This window comes from Ranitomeya variabilis, chromosome 6 (assembly GCF_051348905.1).
Source record: "Ranitomeya variabilis isolate aRanVar5 chromosome 6, aRanVar5.hap1, whole genome shotgun sequence".
NCBI classification, from domain to species: Eukaryota; Metazoa; Chordata; class Amphibia; order Anura; family Dendrobatidae; genus Ranitomeya; species Ranitomeya variabilis.
In genome coordinates, this window is record NC_135237.1 from 352,681,334 (window position 1) to 352,703,149 (window position 21,816).

At 45.6% G+C, this 21,816-nt stretch overlaps 1 protein-coding gene across 1 annotated transcript in view; it reads right to left on the reverse strand.

The window, feature by feature from the left end:
• LOC143782468 (uncharacterized) overlaps positions 1-21,816 on the reverse strand; it is a 24,577-nt gene continuing 2,761 nt past the window's right edge. Inside the window, exons 2-4 of the mRNA XM_077269936.1 lie at positions 1,117-1,527; positions 974-1,005; positions 1-702 (exon numbers count right to left, since the gene is read on the reverse strand). Of these exons, the coding sequence (XP_077126051.1) occupies positions 639-702; positions 974-1,005; positions 1,117-1,527 (507 nt within the window). The 3' untranslated portion in view covers positions 1-638. The remainder of the gene's footprint in view (positions 703-973; positions 1,006-1,116; positions 1,528-21,816) is intronic.

A 21,816-nucleotide genomic window follows, 5' to 3' on the forward strand; every position in this document is an offset into this window, starting at 1 on the left:
CGCCGTGGTAAACCACAGCGAGTTGCCGGCCGTGTGTATACGGACAAAAATTTGTAGATAATTGTGGCCCACAAAACTAACGGTAAACGAAGGCCCCCCCAAAAAAATGGTACTGTGAACGCATGAAGTGCTTATGAAAAAGAAGTCTCTATCGTTTTCAGTCCAAGAACACTACACATGTTGTTAGTAGGTGTCCATCTCGCTGTACTGGTGTGTGGGCATAGAAGGTCCTTGCGAAAAGTCACCAAAAGAAGGGGGTGCAGGTGGTGGCCGGAACTGGAAATGATGTGGGGCCGGTCTGCGGACAGGAGTGCTGTGCATGGGCTCTTGCTGGTGTCCTCAAGAAAACTGGCCACTGGGCTGACGGTCGCTGCTGGTCAACGTTGTTGTCTCAGTCAGTTTGCCTGCGGCTGCCGCGTTCAAAACCTCAAACATCACTCTCTCCGCGTGCATTCGCTGGGTAATGTCCAATCTATTTAAGCGTTCCGCAACGAAGGATGGGAATCCGGTGAGCTGGGTTGTGGCATGCTGGCTCATTATGTTGCCGGCCAGTGCCAGGAGATCAACAGGTGTGCCAGCAGTCGCCTTTCTTTTGCGAGATGGCCGCTGTGGACGTGTCTGCTCCTCGACACACGAGCTTATGGAGGACTGAGGGGTCTCGTCATCATTGCCTTCCGGTGTTTTGAGATTTTCAGGAGGCACCTGCGAGTACAGGAAAAAAAATTTAAAAAACCGTCAATAACATACAAACACATCAGCCCTAGAGAGCCCCCACCTCCCTAACACTTCTATGCCCGTCCGTGGGAAGCTATGAGGAACAGTTATCTAGGTAGCAAACCACAGGGGTTACAGAGCTGGGCTGAACTACTTTTGACGGCTATACTGTACGAATGTACGGAAGACACAAAATTTAAATTTATTTTCGACTTTTGAAATAAGACAGCAAAGGTAGGGAAGGACTGTTTGGACATACTTATCTGAACAGGAAGTGACAACTGTTATTATCTGGTGGATTAAACATGAAAAACGTGAATTATTATTATTGGAAACCGTGCAGTATCATAAACATACGAGACACAGGGCATGCTACAAGCAGGGAAGCTAGGGGGTACTTACATGCTCGTCAGGAGACTCGGGCAGGATCTCTTCAGCAGATGGCGCACAAAGGCTTGTCATGGTCTGGGACGGGCGAGGGATTTCCTGGTCCCGAGTGAACGCCAGCAGGTCATAGTACCACAACTTGGGAACATAGACGTCGTCGGTTCCGGCCCCAGACTTCATGGACTTTTCCACCTTGTTAACTTCTTTTTTGTAGACTGTGCGGAGAGCCTGGATCTTCTTCCGCACAATGTTTTCATCCACCGTCTCAGTGTGATGATGCTGCTTGTAGAGGGCCACCAGTTTCTTGTACGCAGCTTTCTTCTTGTAGCGGTTGCTGTAATCCGCAGACTTGATCTTCCACAAGCAGGGCAGGGATCGGTACATGTCGATGAGTCCCCGAACTAACTCCTGGTCATTGGCAGACATCTGAAAGAAAGAAATAGTTAAGTTACAGCAAGCAAGAAAGCGAACGCTCAAAATGGCAGCCAGCCAGCGCAAAAGCATATTTGTTTACCATTCCATAAAGCAAACGCTCAAAACGGCTCGTGAAGGGAAGAGTCATGTTAAACAATGTAAAAGGCTTATGAAGTTGTGTGGAATGCCAGAAGGGGGGAGTTTACAGCCCCTGGAGTGGAAGATTGTCTTGAAAAAAAAAAAAGGTATCCTAGAAGATAATGGATTGTTGTCTACTGCTAGGGCATGAGAAAAAGTCTCTGAAAGTCTATATAGAGAAAATTGGGTAAAAGAGAAAAGGAATAAAAAGAATAGAGTTTTGAGTTGTGTATTACTAAAATATATCCTGTGAGGGGCCACCACCGTATAATGGTGGCCCAGAGCCATGTGCTTAATCTGATGGCAGCCATTTTGTGGGTGGGCCGTGTGCTTCTTCCTATTGTTAGCAGCCATTTTGTGGATGGCCCGTGTGCTTTTTCCTATTCTTAGCAGCCATTTTGTGGATGGAAAAAGTGTTAATTCTAATGGTGGCTATTTTGTGGATGGCAAATGTAAATTTGGCGGTGGCCATTTTGTTGGTGAACATCTTAAGGCTACACACCACATCACCAAATCCTTGTTACCCAGTAATGACCACTAACGGCCAATACTACAGCGCAAAAGCGTATTTGTTTACAAACTTGCAAGCTCAAACAGATCTCTGCAGAGATGTAGTATACATCACTCTACAATACACATAAATTAACATTGCTGCATGGCAGATGAAACAAACAGCACAAAGATATTACTAACCGTTGATAAGCTGAAAGAGATAGAGGACAAAGACGTCGGGAGTATGCAGAGTTCTGGATTTCCAAACAGGAAACGCTCACATGAGACTCGTTGGTGGCGGAGGACGCACAAGTGATTGCAAAGGAGTAGAGTAGCGGTTTATATTTCGGAACGCAGCTACAGATGATCCCGCTGTGGCCTATCAGCGTTCTCAGGGAGACGCCCAGCTAACAACCATTGTTCCTGCTGCAAGTTCCCTCCCAGGCCGTCGCGGCTGAAGGCGTCTCCTTTTGTAATGTTACACGCCTACCTGGCTAGAAGGAGACGCTGCGACGCCCCCTATGCTCGTTGCTGTCGTCGTTGCTTTTGATGTCAAACATGACGATACACGCCGACCTGACGACGAAATAAAGTTCTGGACTTCTAGCTCCGACCAGCAATGGCACAGCGGGATCCAGATCGCTGCTGCGTGTCAAACACAACGAGATCGCTATCCAGGACGCTGCAACGTCACGGATCGTTGTTGTTCTCGTTGCAAAGTTGCTGAGTGTGAAGGTTCCTTAAGCCATTTTCATTGGATCAATTGTCATTTATTTAGGTATTGAATTACTGTTTATAAATACACTCACTACCTAGAGAACTGTACGACTATCATTTGCATTGCTGAAGATCACTGGTCAAATTGTTGCTAGGTGTTAAATTAACATCATAATGGAGGTCATGAATGGAGTGGAGCTAAATACAGATACAATGATACACAGCAAAGTGATACATGCCAATTGTGAATAATCAGTGCTATGGGTAGAGTGTTAAAGGGAACCTGTCACCCCCAAAATGGCTGGTGAGGTAAGCTCACCGGCATCAGGGGCTAATCTACAGCATTCTGTAATGCTGTAGATAAGCCCCCAATGTTACCTGAAAGAGGAGAAAAAGACGGCTCCGGCGCAGGCGTACTTTGTCTGCCCTGTTCAGAGCAAAGTACTGCAGTGCGCAGGCGCCGGAAAGGTCAGAGAGGCCCGGCGCCTGCGCACTGCAGTACTTTGCTCTGCCCTGAACAGGGCAGACAAAGTACGCCTGCGCCGGAGCCGCGGCGTAAAGACCCGAAGAGGACGTCATGGAATGAAGATGGGAGGCGCCGGAGCGGACCGGAGACACCCATTTGACCAGACCGCACCGGGACCGCCCCTGGGTGAGTATAATCTAACGTCTTTTTCTCCCCTTTCAGGTAACATCGGGGGCTTATCTACAGCATTACAGAATGCTGTAGATAAGCCCCTGATGCCGGTGAGCTTACCTCACCAGCCATTTTGGGGGTGACAGGTTCCCTTTAACTGAATTACTGACCTTATTATTTGCAGAATGCAGAAGGAATAAACCATCTGATCAGTTACTTTTCTTTCTTTTCTCAATTGTCCAGTTTTGGTGAGTTTATGTCCACTATAGCTTCTGCTTCTGAATTTCTTAAAAAATAATAAAGGCGTTGTCCACTTAAAGGGAATCTGTCCTCATGATTTCACATCCCAGACTATTTATATATGTATATAGCTCGTTTAAATTTGAAAAAACTGACCGTCACATCCATACATAGACTAAGTGTGAAGAGGTGCTAAACCTAGAGTCGCCAACTCCTATACATTCAAGCAAATAAGGTAGCACACTGTAGCGCTGAAACATGCAAACATGAAACATGAAAATTTAACTGCATTACTGCACTAGAAATATGAAAAATGAGAGCATTTAGCGCATAAAAAAGGCCAATTTTATGTGTACCTGGTAGCCACTTTACGGCATCTCTCTTATACCAGGTCCTACGATTTCCTTCCTCACTGAGAATCAACATCTCCTGTTATAGACCTGGTGGTTAGGTGCACCTGGAATGACCTGATGGTTAAACTAGAAGACAGGACGAGCTCTGGGAAGTGGGAACTCTGCTGACCGCAAATCCTAATCCTATAACACACACACTAGAAATAGCTGTGGAGCGTACCTAACTCTCCCTAGACGCCTCTTCACAGCCTAAGAGCTAACTACCCCTAAAGATAGGAAAATAAGCCTTACCTTGCCTCAGAGAAATTCCCCAAATTGTAAAGGCAGCCCCCCACATATATTAACTGTGAGTTAAGAGGAAAGTCACAAACACAGGGATGAAACAGGTTTCAGCAAAGGAGGCCAGACTTACTAGATAGACTGAGGATAGGAAAGGGATCTATGCGGTCAGCACAAAAAGCTACAAAAAGCCACGCAGAGTGTGCAAAAAGACCCCCGCACCGACTCACGGTGCGGAGGTGCCACTCTGCAACCCAGAGCTTACAGCTAGCAAGGCAATATCATGTTAGCAAGCTGGACTAGAACTTAGCAAGTACTAAGAAATATATTCAGTACAAAATGAACAACAAAATGAACTAGCAGAGACTTAGCTTCGCTGGAGTAGACAGGTCATCAGAAAGATCCGAGAGAGATCTGAACCAGTGCTAATACATTGACAGCTGGCATGGAGTAACGATCTGAGTGGAGTTAAATAGAGAAGCCAGCCTAGCCGCAAACGAGGGCAGCTGAAGGAGCAACCTCAGAACCAGCAGTTCCACTCACAGCCACCAGAGGGAGTCCACGGACAGAACTCGCCGAAGTATCATTCATGACCACAGGAGAGAGTTCAAGAACGGAATTCACAACAGTACCCCCCCCTTGAGGAGGGGTCACCGAACCCTCACCAGAGCCCCCAGGCCGATCAGGATGAGCCAAATGAAAGGCACGAACCAACTCGGCGCATGGACATCGGAGGAAAAAACCCAGGAATTATCCTCCTGACCATAGCCCTTCCATTTGACCAGGTACTGAAGTTTCCGTCTCGAAATACGAGAATCTAAAATCTTCTCCACCACATACTCCAACTCCCCCCTCGACCAACACCGGAGCAGGAGGGTCAACGGAGGGAACCATAGGCGCCACATATCTCCGCAACAACGACCTATGGAACATATTATGGATGGCAAAAGAAGCTGTAAGGGCCAAACGAAATGACACAGGATTGAGAATTTTGGAAATCTTATAAGGACCAATGAAACGAGGCTTAAACTTAGGAGAAGAAACCTTCATAGGGACATGACGAGACGACAACCAAAGCAAATCCCCAACACAAAGTCGGGGACCAACACAGCGACGGCGGTTGGCGAAACGATGAGCCTTCTCCTCGGACAATGTCAAATTGTCCACTACATGAGTCCAAATTTGCTGCAACCTGTCCAACACAGAATCCACACCAGGACAGTCCGAAGGCTCAACCTGCCCAGAAGAAAAACGAGGATGAAAACCAGAATTACAAAAAAAAGGTGAAACCAAAGTAGCCGAACTGGCCCGATTATTACGGGCGAACTCAGCCAATGGCAAGAAGGTCACCCAATCATCCTGATCAGCAGAAACAAAGCATCTCAGATAGGTCTCCAAAGTCTGATTAGTTCGTTCGGTTTGGCCATTTGTCTGAGGATGGAAAGCCGAAGAGAAAGACAAATCAATGCCCATCTTAGCACAAAAGGACCGCCAAAACCTTGAAACAAACTGGGAACCTCTGTCCGACACGATGTTCTCCGGAATGCCATGCAAACGAACCACATGCTGGAAAAACAGTGGAACCAAATCAGAGGAGGAAGGTAACTTAGGCAAGGGTACCAAATGGACCACCTTAGAGAAATGATCACAAACCACCCAGATGACTGACATCCTTTGAGAGACAGGGAGATCTGAAATAAAATCCATGGAAACATGCGTCCAAGGCCTTTTCGGGACTGGCAAGGGCAAAAGTAACCCACTGGCACAAGAACAGCAGGGCTTGGCCCGAGCACAAGTCCCACAAGACTGCACAAAAGAACGCACATCCCGTGACAAGGAAGGCCACCAAAAGGATCTAGCCACCAAATCTCTGGTACCAAAAATCCCAGGATGACCAGCCAACACCGAACAATGAACCTCAGAGATAACTCTACTAGTCCATCTATCAGGGACAAACAGTTTTTCTGCTGGACAACGGTCAGGTCTATCAGTCTGAAACTCCTGCAGCGCCCACCGCAAATCAGGTGAGATGGCAGACAGAATTACCCCCTCTTGGAGAATACAAGCCGGCTCAGGAACTCCCGGGGAATCAGGCACAAAACTCCTTGAAAGGGCATCGGCCTTCACATTCTTAGAACCCGGAAGGTATGAAACCACAAAATTGAAACGGGAGAAAAACAGCGACCATCGAGCCTGTCTAGGATTCAACCGCTTAGCAGACTCGAGATAAGTCAGATTTTTGTGATCCGTTAAGACCACTACGCGATGCTTGGCTCCCTCAAGCCAATGTCGCCACTCCTCGAACGCCCACTTCATAGCCAACAACTCCCGATTGCCAACATCATAATTACGCTCAGCAGGCGAAAACTTTCTAGAAAAGAAAGCACATGGCTTCATCACAGAGCCATCAGAAGATCTTTGAGACAAAACAGCCCCTGCTCCAATCTCAGAAGCATCAACCTCGACCTGAAAAGGGAGCGAAACATCTGGCTGACACAACACAGGGGCCGAAGAGAAACGACGTTTCAACTTCCGAAAAGCCTCAACGGCCGCAGAGGACCAATTCACCACATCAGCACCTTTCTTGGTCAAATCAGTCAACGGTTTAACAACACTAGAAAAATTAGCGATGAAGCGACGGTAAAAATTAGCAAAGCCCAAGAATTTCTGAAGGCTCTTCACAGATGTAGGCTGAGTCCAATCATAAATGGCCTGAACTTTATCAGGATCCATCTCGATAGTAGAAGGGGAAAAAATTAAACCCAAAAAGGAAATCTTCTGAACTCCGAAGAGACATTTAGACCCCTTCACAAACAAAGAATTAGCACGAAGAACCTGGAACACCATTCTGACCTGCTTCACATGAGACTCCCAATCATCTGAAAAGACCAAAATATCATCCAAATATACAATAATGAATCTATCCAAATACTTTCGGAAGATGTCATGCATAAAGGACTGAAACACAGATGGAGCATTAGAAAGCCCGAATGGCATCACCAGGTACTCAAAATGGCCCTCGGGCGTATTAAATGCTGTTTTCCATTCATCGCCCTGTTTAATACGCACAAGATTATACGCCCCTCGAAGATCTATCTTGGTGAACCAACTAGCCCCCTTAATCCGAGCAAACAAATCAGACAGTAGAGGCAAAGGGTACTGAAATTTGACCGTGATTTTATTGAGAAGGTGGTAATCTATACAAGGTCTCAGAGAACCATCCTTCTTGGCCACAAAAAAGAACCCTGCTCCCAACGGTGACGACGACGGGCGAATATGCCCTTTCTCCAAGGACTCCTTTATATAACTCCGCATAGCGGCGTGTTCCGGCACAGATAAATTGAAAAGTCGTCCCTTAGGAAATTTACTACCAGGAATCAAATTAATAGCACAATCACAATCCCTATGAGGAGGTAGGGCACTGGATTTGGGCTCATCGAATACATCTCGGTAATCCGACAAAAACTCAGGGACTTCAGAAGGAGTAGAAGGAGAAATTGACAACAACGGAACGTCACCATGTACCCCCTGACAACCCCAACTGGACACAGACATTGATTTCCAATCCAATACTGGATTATGGACCTGTAGCCATGGCAAACCCAACACGACCACATCATGCAAATTATGCAACACCAAAAAGCGAACATCTTCCTGATGTGCAGGAGCCATGCACATGGTCAACTGAGTCCAGTACTGAGGCTTATTCTTGGCCAAAGGCGTAGCATCAATTCCCCTTAATGGAATAGGATACTGCAAGGGCTCCACGAAAAAACCACAGCGCCTGGCAAACTCCAAGTCCATCAAATTCAGGGCAGCGCCTGAATCCACAAATGCCATAACAGAGTAGGACGACAAAGAGCAAATCAGAGTAACGGACAAAAGAAATTTAGGCTGTACAGTACCAATGGTGACAGACCTAGCGAACCGCTTAGTGCGCTTAGGACAATCAGAGATAGCATGAGTGGGGTCACCACAGTAAAAACACAGCCCATTCTGACGTCTGTGTTCTTGCCGTTCAGCTCTGGTCAAAGTCCTATCACATTGCATAGGCTCAGGCCTCTGCTCAGAGGACACCGCCAAATGGCGCACAACCTTGCGTTCACGCAAGCGCCGATCGATCTGAATGGCCAAGGACATTGATTCATTCAGACCAGCAGGTGTGGGAAACCCCACCATAACATCCTTAAGGGCTTCAGAAAGACCTTTTCTGAAAATTGCTGCAAGGGCACACTCATTCCATTGAGTAAGCACAGACCACTTTCTAAACTTCTGGCAATATACCTCCGCTTCATCCTGACCTTGACACAAAGCTAGCAAGATTTTCTCTGCCTGATCCACAGAGTTAGGGTACCGTCTCACAGTGGCACTTTTGTCGCTACGACGGTACGATCCGTGACGTTCCAGCGATATCCATACGATATCGCTGTGTCTGACACGCAGCAGCGATCAGGGACCCTGCTGAGAATCGTATGTCGTAGCAGATCGTTTGGAACTTTCTTTCGTCGCTGGATCTCCCGCTGTCATCGCTGGATCGTTGTGTGTGACAGCGATCCAGCGATGCGTTCGCTTGTAACCAGGGTAAACATTGGGTTACCCGATGTTTACCGTGGTTACCAGCGTAAAAGTAAAAAAAAAAAAACCGTACATACTCACATTCCGGTGTCCGTCAGGTCCCTAGCCATCTGCTTCCCGCTCTGACTGATCTGCTTTCACTTTACGGCGGCACTCAGAGCGGGAAGCAGACGGCAAGGGACCTGAAGGACACCGGAATGTGAGTATGTACGGTTTGGTTTTCTTTACTTTTACGCTGGTAACCACGGTAAACATCGGGTTACTAAGCGCGGCCCTGCGCTTAGTAACCCGATGTTTACCCTGGTTACCCGGGACCTCGGCATCGTTGGTCGCTGGAGAGCGGTCTGTGTGACAGCTCTCCAGCGACCACACAACGACTTTCCAACGATCACGGCCAGGTTGTATCGCTGGTCGTGATCGTTGGAAAGTTGCACTGTGTGACAGTACCGTTAGGTTCGTCATAAAGCAATCCAAGCGCCAGAAAAAACGCATCTACATTAAGAAATGCAGGATCTCCTGGCGCAAGGGAGAATGCCCTGTCTTGTGGGTCGCCACGTAACAAAGAAATAATGATTTTTACTTGCTGAATGGGGTCACCAGAGGAGCGGGGTTTCAAAGCAAGAAACAGTTTACAATTATTTTTGAAATTCAGAAATTTAGATCTATCTCCAAAAAACAAATCAGGAATTGGAATTCTAGGCTCTAACATAGGATTCTGAACTACATAATCTTGAATGCTTTGTACCCTCGTAGTGAGGTGATCAACACAAGAGGACAGACCTTGAATGTCCATATCTACACCTGAGTCCTGAACCACCCAGAGGTTAAGGGGAAAAGAAAGACAAAACACACTGCAGAGAAAAAAAAAATGGTCTCAGAACTTCTCTTATCCCTCTATTGAGATGCATTAACACTTTGCGGGCCAGCTGTACTGTTATAGACCTGGTGGTTAGGTGCACCTGGAATGACCTGATGGTTAAACTAGAAGACAGGACGAGCTCTGGGAAGTGGGAACTCTGCTGACCGCAAATCCTAATCCTATAACACACACACTAGAAATAGCTGTGGAGCGTACCTAACTCTCCCTAGATGCCTCTTCACAGCCTAAGAGCTAACTACCCCTAAAGATAGGAAAATAAGCCTTACCTTGCCTCAGAGAAATTCTCCAAAATGTAAAGGCAGCCCCCCACATATATTAACTGTGAGTTAAGAGGAAAGTCACAAACACAGGGATGAAACAGGTTTCAGCAAAGGAGGCCAGACTTACTAGATAGACTGAGGATAGGAAAGGGATCTATGCGGTCAGCACAAAAAGCTACAAAAAGCCACGCAGAGTGTGCAAAAAGACCCCCGCACCGACTCACGGTGTGGAGGTGCCACTCTGCAACCCAGAGCTTCCAGCTAGCAAGGCAATATCATGTTAGCAAGCTGGACTAGAACTTAGCAAGTACTAAGAAATATATTCAGTACAAAATGAACAACAAAATGAACTAGCAGGGACTTAGCTTCGCTGGAGTAGACAGGTCATCAGAAAGATCCGAGAGAGATCTGAACCAGTGCTAATACATTGACAGCTGTCATGGAGTAACGATCTGAGTGGAGTTAAATAGAGAAGCCAGCCTAGCCGCAAACGAGGGCAGCTGAGGGAGCAACCTCAGAACCAGCAGTTCCACTCACAGCCACCAGAGGGAGTCCACGGACAGAACTCGCCGAAGTATCATTCATGACCACAGGAGGGAGTTCAAGAACGGAATTCACAACAGTCTCCATCTGAATGGGTGCCTATGAAAACCTCTTGTGAGACTACCATTCTCTCTCTGTGAAGGGGTAATGGACCTTCTAAGGGATGCTATACTGGAGTATCTGAAGAGGAATAACCTCATGACCCAGTATCAGCACGGGTTTACTAGGGACCGATCATGTCAGACTAATTTGATCAGCTTCTATGAAGAGGTAAGTTCCGGTCTGGACCAAGGGAACCCAGTAGATGTAGTGTATATGGACTTTTCAAAAGCTTTTGATACAGTGCCACACAAAAGGTTGATACATAAAATGAGAATAATGGGGATAGGGGAAAATATGTGCAAGTGGGTTGAGAGTTGGCTCAGGGATAGGAAACAAAGGGTGGTTATTAATGGAGCACACTCGGACTGGGTCACGGTTAGTAGTGGGGTACCACAGGGGTCAGTATTGGGCCCTCTTCTTTTTAACATATTTATTAATGACCTTGTAGGGGGCATTCAGAGTAGAATTTCAATATTTGCAGATGACACTAAACTCTGCAGGGTAATTAATACAGGGGAGGACAATTTTATATTACAGGCTGATTTATGTAAACTAGAAGCTTGGGCTGATAAATGGCAAATGAGCTTTAATGGGGATAAATGTAAGGTCATGCACTTGGGTAGAAGTAATAAGATGTATAACTATGTGCTTAATTCTAAAACTCTGGGCAAAACCGTCAATGAAAAAGACCTGGGTGTATGGGTGGATGACAAACTCATATTCAGTGGCCAGTGTCAGGCAGCTGCTACAAAGGCAAATAAAATAATGGGATGCATTAAAAGAGGCATAGATGCTCATGAGGAGAACATAATTTTACCTCTATACAAGTCACTAGTGCGACCACACTTAGAATACTGTGCACAGTTCTGGTCTCCGGTGTATAAGAAAGACATAGCTGAACTGGAGCGGGTGCAGAGAAGAGCGACCAAGGTTATTAGAGGACTGGGGGGTCTGCAATACCAAGATAGGTTATTACACTTGGGGCTATTTAGTTTGGAAAAACGAAGACTAAGGGGTGATCTTATGTTAATGTATAAATATATGAGGGGACAGTACAAAGACCTTTCTGCTGATCTTTTTAATCATAGACCGCTGACAGGGACAAGGGGGCATCCTCTACGTCTGGAGGAAAAAAGGTTTAAGCATAATAACAGACGCGGATTCTTTACTATAAGAGCAGTGAGACTATGGAACTCTCTGCCGTATGATGTTGTAATGAGTGACTCATTGCTTCAATTTAAGAGGGGACTGGATACCTTTCTGGAAAAGTATAATATTACAGGGTATATATATTAGATTCCTTGATAAGGCGTTGATCCAGGGAACTAGTCTGATTGCCGTATGTGGGGTCGGGAAGGAATTTTTTTCCCCATGATGGAGCTTACTCTTACCACATGGGGTTTTTTTGCCTTCCCCTGGATCAACATGTTAGGGCATGCTAGGCTATGGGTTGAACTAGATGGACTTAAAGTCTTCCTTCAACCTTAATAACTATGTAACTATGTAACTATGTAACCTGCTGTAATTAAAACACCTGTGACTAGGAGGCGGAGTGCTCGGTCAGAAAGCTAAATAATACATTTGAAAAAACTGACCGTCACATTCATACATAGACTAAGTGTGAACAGGTGCTAAACCTAGAGTTGCCAACTCCTATACATTCAAGCAAATAAGGTAGCACACTGAAGCGCTGAAACATGCAAACATGAAACATGAAAATTTAACTGCATTACTGCACTAGAAATATGAAAAATGAGAGCGTTTAGTGCATAAAAAAGGCCAATTTTATGTGTACCTGGTAGCCACTTTACGGCATCTCTCTTACACCAGGTCCTACGATTTCCTTCCTCACTGAGAATAAACGTCTCCATCTGAATGGGTGCCTATGAAAACCTCTTGTGAGACTACCATTCTCTCTCTGTGGAGGGGTAATGGACCTGCTGTAATTAAAACACCTGTGACTAGGAGGCGGAGTGCTCAGTCAGAAAGCTAAATAATACATTTGAAAAAACTGACCGTCACATCCATACATAGACTAAGGCTACTTTCACACTAGCGTTAACTGCAATACGTCGCAATGCATCGTTTTGCCGAAAAAACGCATCCTGCAAAAGTGCTTGCAGGAAGCGTTTTTTCTGCATTGACTAACATTAGCGACGCATTTGCGACGCATTGACACACGTCGCAACCATCGTGCGATGATTGCGCCGTGTTTTGGTGGACCGTCGGGAGCAAAAAACGTTACATGTAACGTTTTTTGCTCCCGACGGTCCGCTTTTTCCGACCGCGCATGCGCGGCCGGAACTCCGCCCCCACCTCCCCGCACTTCCCCGCACCTCACAATGGGGCATCGGATGCGCTGGAAAAATGCATCCGCTGCCCCTGTTGTGCGGCGGAGACAACGCTAGCGTCGGTGACCTCGGCCCGACGCACTGCGACGGACCGAGCCCGACGCTAGTGTGAAAGTAGCCTAAGTGTGAACAGGTGCTAAACCTAGAGTCGCCAACTCCTATACATTCAAGCAAATAAGGTAGCACACTGTAGCGCTGAAACATGCAAACATGAAACATGAAAATTTAACTGAATTACTGCACTAGAAATATGAAAAATGAGAGCGTTTAGCGCATAAAAAAGGCCAATTTTATGTGTACCTGGTAGCCACTTTACGGCATTTCTCTTATACCAGGTCCTACGATTTCCTTCCTGAGAATAAACGTCTCCATCTGAATGGGTGCCTATGAAAACCTCTTGTGAGACTACCATTCTCTCTCTGTGGAGGGGTAATGGACCTGCTGTAATTAAAACACCTGTGACTAGGAGGCGGAGTGCTCGGTCAGAAAGCTAAATAATACATTTGAAAAAACTGACCGTCACATCCACACATAGACTAAGTGTGAACAGGTGCTAAACCTAGAGTCGCCAAATCCTATACATTCAAGCAAATAAGGTAGCACACTGTAGCGCTGAAACATGCAAACATGAAACATGAAAATTTAACTGCATTACTGCACTAGAAATATGAAAAATGAGAGCGTTTAGCGCATAAAAAAGGCCAATTTTATGTGTACCTGGTAGCCACTTTACGGCATCTCTCTTATACCAGGTCCTACGATTTCCTTCCTCACTGAGAATAAACGTCTCCATCTGAATGGGTGCCTAGGAGTTGGCGACTCTAGGTTTAGCACCTGTTCACACTTAGTCTATGCATGGATGTGACGGTCAGTTTTTTCAAATGTTTTATTTAGCTTTCTGACCGAGCACTCCGCCTCCTAGTCACAGGTGTTTTAATTACAGCAGGTCCATTACCCCTCCACAGAGAGAGAATGGTAGTCTCACAAGAGGTTTTCATAGGCACCCATTCAGATGGAGACGTTTATTCTCAGTGAGGAAGGAAATCGTAGGACCTGGTATAAGAGAGATGCCGTAAAGTGGCTACCAGGTACACATAAAATTGGCCTTTTTTATGCGCTAAACGCTCTCATTTTTCATATTTCTAGTGCAGTAATGCAGTTAAATTTTCATGTTTCATGTTTGCATGTTTCAGCGCTACAGTGTGCTACCTTATTTGCTTGAATGTATAGGAGTTGGCGACTCTAGGTTTAGCACCTGTTCACACTTAGTCTATGTATGGATGTGACGGTCAGTTTTTTCAAATGTATTATTTAGCTTTCTGACCGAGCACTCCGCCTCCTAGTCACAGGTGTTTTAATTACAGCAGGTCCATTACCCCTCCACAGAGAGAGAATGGTAGTCTCACAAGAGGTTTTCATAGGCACCCATTCAGATGGAGACGTTTATTCTCAGTGAGGAAGGAAATCGTAGGACCTGGTATAAGAGAGATGCCGTAAAGTGGCTACCAGGTACACATAAAATTGGCCTTTTTTATGCGCTAAACGCTCTCATTTTTCATATTTCTAGTGCAGTAATTCAGTTAAATTTTCATGTTTCATGTTTGCATGTTTCAGCGCTACAGTGTGCTACCTTATTTGCTTGAATGTATAGGAGTTGGCGACTCTAGGTTTAGCACCTGTTCACACTTAGTCTATGTATGGATGTGACGGTCAGTTTTTTCAAATGTATTATTTAGCTTTCTGACCGAGCACTCCGCCTCCTAGTCACAGGTGTTTTAATTACAGCAGGTCCATTACCCCTCCACAGAGAGAGAATGGTAGTCTCACAAGAGGTTTTCATAGGCACCCATTCAGATGGAGACGTTTATTCTCAGTGAGGAAGGAAATCGTAGGACCTGGTATAAGAGAGATGCCGTAAAGTGGCTACCAGGTACACATAAAATTGGCCTTTTTTATGCGCTAAACGCTCTCATTTTTCATATTTCTAGTGCAGTAATGCAGTTAAATTTTCATGTTTCATGTTTGCATGTTTCAGCGCTACAGTGTGCTACCTTATTTGCTTGAATGTATAGGAGTTGGCGACTCTAGGTTTAGCACCTGTTCACACTTAGTCTATGTATGGATGTGACGGTCAGTTTTTTCAAATGTATTATTTAGCTTTCTGACCGAGCACTCCGCCTCCTAGTCACAGGTGTTTTAATTACAGCAGGTCCATTACCCCTCCACAGAGAGAGAATGGTAGTCTCACAAGAGGTTTTCATAGGCACCCATTCAGATGGAGACGTTTATTCTCAGTGAGGAAGGAAATCGTAGGACCTGGTATAAGAGCGATGCCGTAAAGTGGCTACCAGGTGCACATAAAATTGGCCTTTTTTATGCGCTAAACGCTCTCATTTTTCATATTTCTAGTGCAGTAATGCAGTTAAATTTTCATGTTTCATGTTTGCATGTTTCAGCGCTACAGTGTGCTACCTTATTTGCTTGAATGTATAGGAGTTGGCGACTCTAGGTTTAGCACCTGTTCACACTTAGTCTATGTATGGATGTGACGGTCAGTTTTTTCAAATGTATTATTTAGCTTTCTGACCGAGCACTCCGCCTCCTAGTCACAGGTGTTTTAATTACAGCAGGTCCATTACCCCTCCACAGAGAGAGAATGGTAGTCTCACAAGAGGTTTTCATAGGCACCCATTCAGATGGAGACGTTTATTCTCAGTGAGGAAGGAAATCGTAGGACCTGGTATAAGAGCGATGCCGTAAAGTGGCTACCAGGTGCACATAAAATTGGCCTTTTTTATGCGCTAAACGCTCTCATTTTTCATATTTCTAGTGCAGTAATGCAGTTAAATTTTCATGTTTCATGTTTGCATGTTTCAGCGCTACAGTGTGCTACCTTATTTGCTTGAATATAGCTCGTTTAAAGACATCGGTGTTTTAATTTATATGCAAATGAGGGTGAAGATATATTTTCTATTTTAAGATCTGAAGCCCCTGTCACTCCAGTTCTATTATCCCCCCAGCACCGGCTACCTCCTCCTGCTTGACTGATGGTTACGTTGCCTGAAGTTGCACAGCAGTGAGTGGGGAATAGAACCTGAGTGACAGAGGCTTCAGTTCTAGAACTAGTTATTTAGTCTCATTTGCATATGAATTCAAACACTGATTTCTCAGTAATGGAGAAGCAGACTGGCCATGTAAAGGTATTGCTGAACTTCTCTTTGGAAGAGCTACATGCACATATAAATAGACTGGGGGATAAAGTCCTGTTGACAGATCTACTTTAAGAAAAAAAATTACCTTTATACGTGTTTGAAATATAAATACAGTATATACAACTTATAATTGTTGTATTTAGAAAGATGTTGTAATCCTCGGTTATAAGCTTTGGTTCCTGGTCCTGATTCCTCTATTTCTAGCTTGTGCTTGACATGAGAAAGACTTTCCTGTATCAGCAAATCATCAGTACTGTGTGTAAAGGAGGCTGGCTGACTGGCTTATTTCAAAGGTTAAGTCAGCAGTAGTGATGGGCGAGCACTAAAATGCTCGGGTGCTCATTGCTCAGGTCGAGCATATTGTAATGCTTGGGTTCTTGACCCGAGCAACGAGCCCAATGTAAGTCTATGGGAAAATTGAGCATTTTTAGCCGCAGACCCTCTTTAGAGGGTCTATAAACTGCAGGAATTGATAGGAACAGTGTTCAAATGACATGGGAACATCATGGGGAAGACCCCTGGAAGCCTTAGATTCCCAGGTCACTGCTGTGAACAATGTTGTCAGAGTCTTACGCCACTTTTACAGACTCACAATAAAACATACAAAAACAAAAACAAAATGGATTTTCCTGGAAAATATGATAAGGAACATCCTTTTCAGAGTAATGACTTGTATATAAGGCAAAATAAATAACCCAAAACAAAAATGCTCCTCTACCATTTGGGCTATATTCACACGTAGCGTTTTTGATGCGTTTTTCAACTTTAACATTGCTTTCAACCAAGACAAATGCATTCACTAGGAAATGTCATTGTAACATTTTACAACCTTATCTGGCCATGTGATGTTTGACACACCATCTGAGACATCCTGTTTCATTTATGAAGGAGGGACTCTGAAAGTCACAAAGCCTATTTTTATAGGGCCATCAGGAAGCCTTTACTACTCTTCAAGGGCCAGCAGTCGGTCCTCAATATTCTTAGAGGGCAGCTATGCTTTATTGTTCCCATTATTAAACAGCGGGTTTACTATCATGTTATTGCATATGCAGTGAGTGGCAGGGCTGCCCAAAATTTTGAAACACCCCAATACCCCTTTGAAGCCACGTATAGGATGGCCACCTGAAAGCAATGTTCCCATTATTAGTAATTTGGTACTCCCATACTGTTTGCCTGTGCATTGAATGCAAGGCCTGCCCAGCCCCAAAGTTACACGCACCCCAATACCCCTTTGAACAGAGGTACTGGATAGCCAACTGAAAGCATTGTTTACATTATTAGGAAGTTGGTACTCCCATACTGGTTGCCTATGTATTGCATGCAAGGCCTGCCCTGCATGAAATTTAGACGCGCCCCAATACCCCTTTGAAGCCACGTACAGGATGGCCACCTGAAAGCAATGTTCCCATTATCAGTAATTTGGTACTCCCATACTGTTTGCCTGTGCATTGAATGCAAGGCCTGCTCAGCCCCAAAGTTACACGCATCACAATAACCCTTTGAACAGAGGTACTGGATGGCCACCTGAAAGCATTGTTCCCATTATTAGGAAGTTGGTACTCCCATACTGTTTGCTTATGCATTGCATGCAAGGCCTGCCATGCATCAAATTTAGACATAACCCAATACACGTACAGGATGGCCACCTGAAAGCCATCTCCCATTATTAGGAAGTTGGTTCTCTCATTATGTTTGTCCATGCAGTGAATGCAACTGCCCCAAATTTGGACGCACCCCAATACCCCTTTAACGACACTTACAGGATGGCCACCTGAAAGCAATGTTCCCATTATTAGGAAGTTGGTACTCCCACACTGTTTGCTTATGCATTGAATGCAAGGCCTGCCCTGCATCAAAGTTACACACACCCCAATAACCCTTAGAAGAGACGTACTGGATGGCTACCTGAAAGCATTGTTCCCATTAGTAGTAATTTGGTACTCCCATACTGTTTGCCTATGCAGTGAATGCAACACCTGCCCCATATTTAGATGCCCCCCACTAACCCTTTGAACAGAGGTACTGGACGGCCACCTGAAAGCATTGTTCTCTTTATTAGTAATTTGGTACTCCCATACTGTTTGCCTATGTAGTGAATTGCAGTGTTGAGCCTAAAGAACCTGCATTGGAGAATTGCAGTGTTGAGGATGAAGACCGGGCAGCGGAGAATGTCAGTGTTGAGGCTGAACACCCGGCAGTTGAGCATTTCAGTGTTGAGCCTGAAGAACCTGCATTGGAGAATTGCTGTGTTGAGGATGAAGGCCCGGCATTGGAGCATTGCAATGTTGAGGCTGAACATCTGGCAGTAGAGCACTTCAGTGTTTAGCCTGAAGAACTTGCATTGGAGAATGTTGGTGTTGAGGCTGAACACCCGGCAGTGAAGCATTTTAGTGTTGAGCTTGAAGAACCTGTATTTGAGAATTGCAGTGTTGAGGATGAAGACCCGGCAGTGGCGAATGTCAGTGCTGAGGCTGAACACTCGGCACAGGAGCATTTCAGTGTTGAACCTGAAGAACATGCATTGGAGAAATGCAGTGTTGAGGGTGAAGACCCGGCAGTGGAGAATGTCAGTGTTGAGGCTGAACACCCGGCATTGGAGCATTTCAGTGTTGAGCCTGAAGAACCTGCACAGAATGTCAGTGTTGAGGCTGAAAACCCAGAATTGGAGCACTGCAGTGTGGAGGCTGAACATCCAACAGTGGAGCATTTCATTGTTGAGCCTGAAGAACTTGCATTGGAGAATGTCAGTGTTGAGGCTGAAGAAACGGTATTGGGCATTGCAGTTTTGAGGCTGAACACCCAGCAGTGGAGCATTTCAATGTTGAGCCTGAAGAACTTGCATTGGAGAAAGTCAATGTTGAGGCTGAAGACCCAGCAGTGGAGAATGACAGTGATGAGGCTGAAGACCCAGCAGTGGAGGATGTCAGTGTTGAGGCTGAACACCCGGCAGTGGAGCATTGCAATGTTGAGCCTGAACAACCTGCATTGAACAATGTCAATGTCAATGTTGAGGCTGAAGACCCGACATTGGAGAATTGCAGTGTTGAGGCTGAACACCTGGCAGTGGAGCATTGCAGTGTTGAGCAATAACTTACACTGGAGAATGTCAGTGTTGAGGCTGAAGACCTGGCAGTGGAGAATTGCATTGTTGAAGCTGACCAACCCCTACAGTTCCCATTATTAGGAAGTGGTTCTCCCATAATGTTTGCCTATACAGTGAATGCAAGACCTGCCCCAAATTTGTACACACCCCAATACCCTTTAGAAGAGAAGTGGAGGAGGGCCTCCTAAAAATCTACTCCCATTACAAAGGAGCGGGTCTCCTATACTTGTAATGCCCATGCAGTCAGTGTATGGGCTGACAAAAATTTCCCCCTGGGGGTATACATCAACATACTATAAAAATTTTGTTTATGGGCATCATAAACACCCTTTAAAACAATAGTGTTGGTGGTGCATCACGGACCACGGTCATCCTGGTGATATAGTGTTGGTGGATGAAGAGACATGGAGGAAAGCCTCCTAAAAATCTGTTCCCATTACAAAGGAGCGGGTTTCCTATACTTGTAATGCCTATGCAGTCAGTGTATTAGCTGTCAAAAATTTCCCCCTGGGGGGCATATATCAACATACTATCTAAAAATTTTGTTTAAAGGCATCATAAACACCCTTTAAAACGATAATGTTGGTGTTGCATTACGGACCACGGTCACCCTGGTGATATAGTGGTGGTGTATGATGAGGATGAGGAGAAGGAGGAGGACAACAGCAAATAGGCCAATTCAGGAAGCGTATACCCATGTGTGGGTGTGAAGAGGTGCATGGGAATATACCGCCCCAAAAAAGCCACTGGATTTGAGTATATGTTACGATGCTATCATTCGGTGGTGTTGAGAAGTCTGGCCCAATCCAGCCCTTGTTCATTTTTATAAGAGTCAGCCTGTCAGCATTTTCAGTTGACAGGCGGATGTGCTTATCAGTTATAATTCCACCAGCGGCACTAAATAACCACTCTGACAAAACACTAGTGGCATGTTAGGCCAGGACCTCCAAGGCGTAGAGAGCCAGTGCATGCCACATGTCCAGCTTGAATACCCAATTATGATAAGGACATTGGTACGGTCAGCAAGGTACTCCCTCAGCATCTTCCAAAACTTTGCACTCCTTGTCAGATCACCCCGCTCCTCAGGCCCAGTGCGATGGGAGGGGCTGATAAAAGTCTTCCACAACTTTACCAGTGTTCCTATGCCTCTGCTAGATTGGAGTTGTCTCCCTCGCCTGTACTCCTTTGTTTTCCAATGCACTGTGACCTCTGCCACCAGCATTTTCAAATGGGAACTTTTTTAATAATTCCGCTACAAGGGCCCTCTGGTACTGAAACATTTTAGTAGACCTGTCTGCCTCTGCAATAAGAGACACAAAGTTCTCCTTGTAGTGTGGGTCATCAACCAGTAATGACTGTTACCCAAAATTTTGAGAACGCGAGGATCACAGGAAAGGCAGTGTAACATAAACTCAGCCATGCATGCCAAACTGCTAACAGGCAAGACTTCCATGTCTTCACCAAGAGGACAACTGACCATGTTCTCCCTGTCCTCAGGCCATCCACGCTGAACAGACAGTATGACAGTTGTGCTTGTGGTACCATCTATAGCACATAAAAGTAGCTCCTGTTCTTCCTCCACCTCCTCGTCCTCACCCTATCCACATTGGCATGAGATGAGGCTGGGCTGTGTCTAATCAACCTATATGGTTCCTTGCTCAATCTCATCATGCTCAGCCTGCAATGGATCCTCTTTGATTGTGAGTAGAGAGTATTTCAGAACACACAGAAGCGGGATGGTGACACCAATTATGGAGTCATCTCCACTCACCATCTTGGTGGAGTTCTCAAGGTTTTGGAGGATGGTACATATGTCTGACATCGATACCGACTCCTGAGGTCTTATGTGTGGAGTCTGAACTGAACACCGATGGCCTTGTTGATGCAGGTAGTCAACAACTGCCCTCTTCTGCTCACAAATCCTTTCCAACATCTGCAGTGTAGAGTTCAAACGTGTGGGGACATCACACACCAGTCGGTGAGCCGGAAGCTGCAAACATTGCTGAAGCACAGCAAGGGTGGTGGAAACTGTAGCTGACTTTCTAAAATGGGCACACAGGCAGCATACTTTCGCAAGCCGATCCGGCAGTTCTGGGTAGCTTTTGAGAAACCGTTAAACAACGTGGTTAAGCACATGGGCCAGGCATGGTACATGTGTGAGCTCGCCTCGCCTCAAAGCCGACACCAGGTTCTGGCCATTATCACACATGACCATGTCTGGCAGCAGGGACGGAACACAGGGAGAAATAGTGGCAGCTGGCGATCGAGTACTGAGGGACGGCTGCTGCCATCAGGTTGCGGAAAACTTCCATCTACACGAGCCTAAAAGGCAACATTTTGAAATGTGGGAATTTAGTAGTGTGGCCTGTGGGGCGCTGAGTATTTAGGCTTGCGTTCCAAGGACTGGGGTATGAACAAC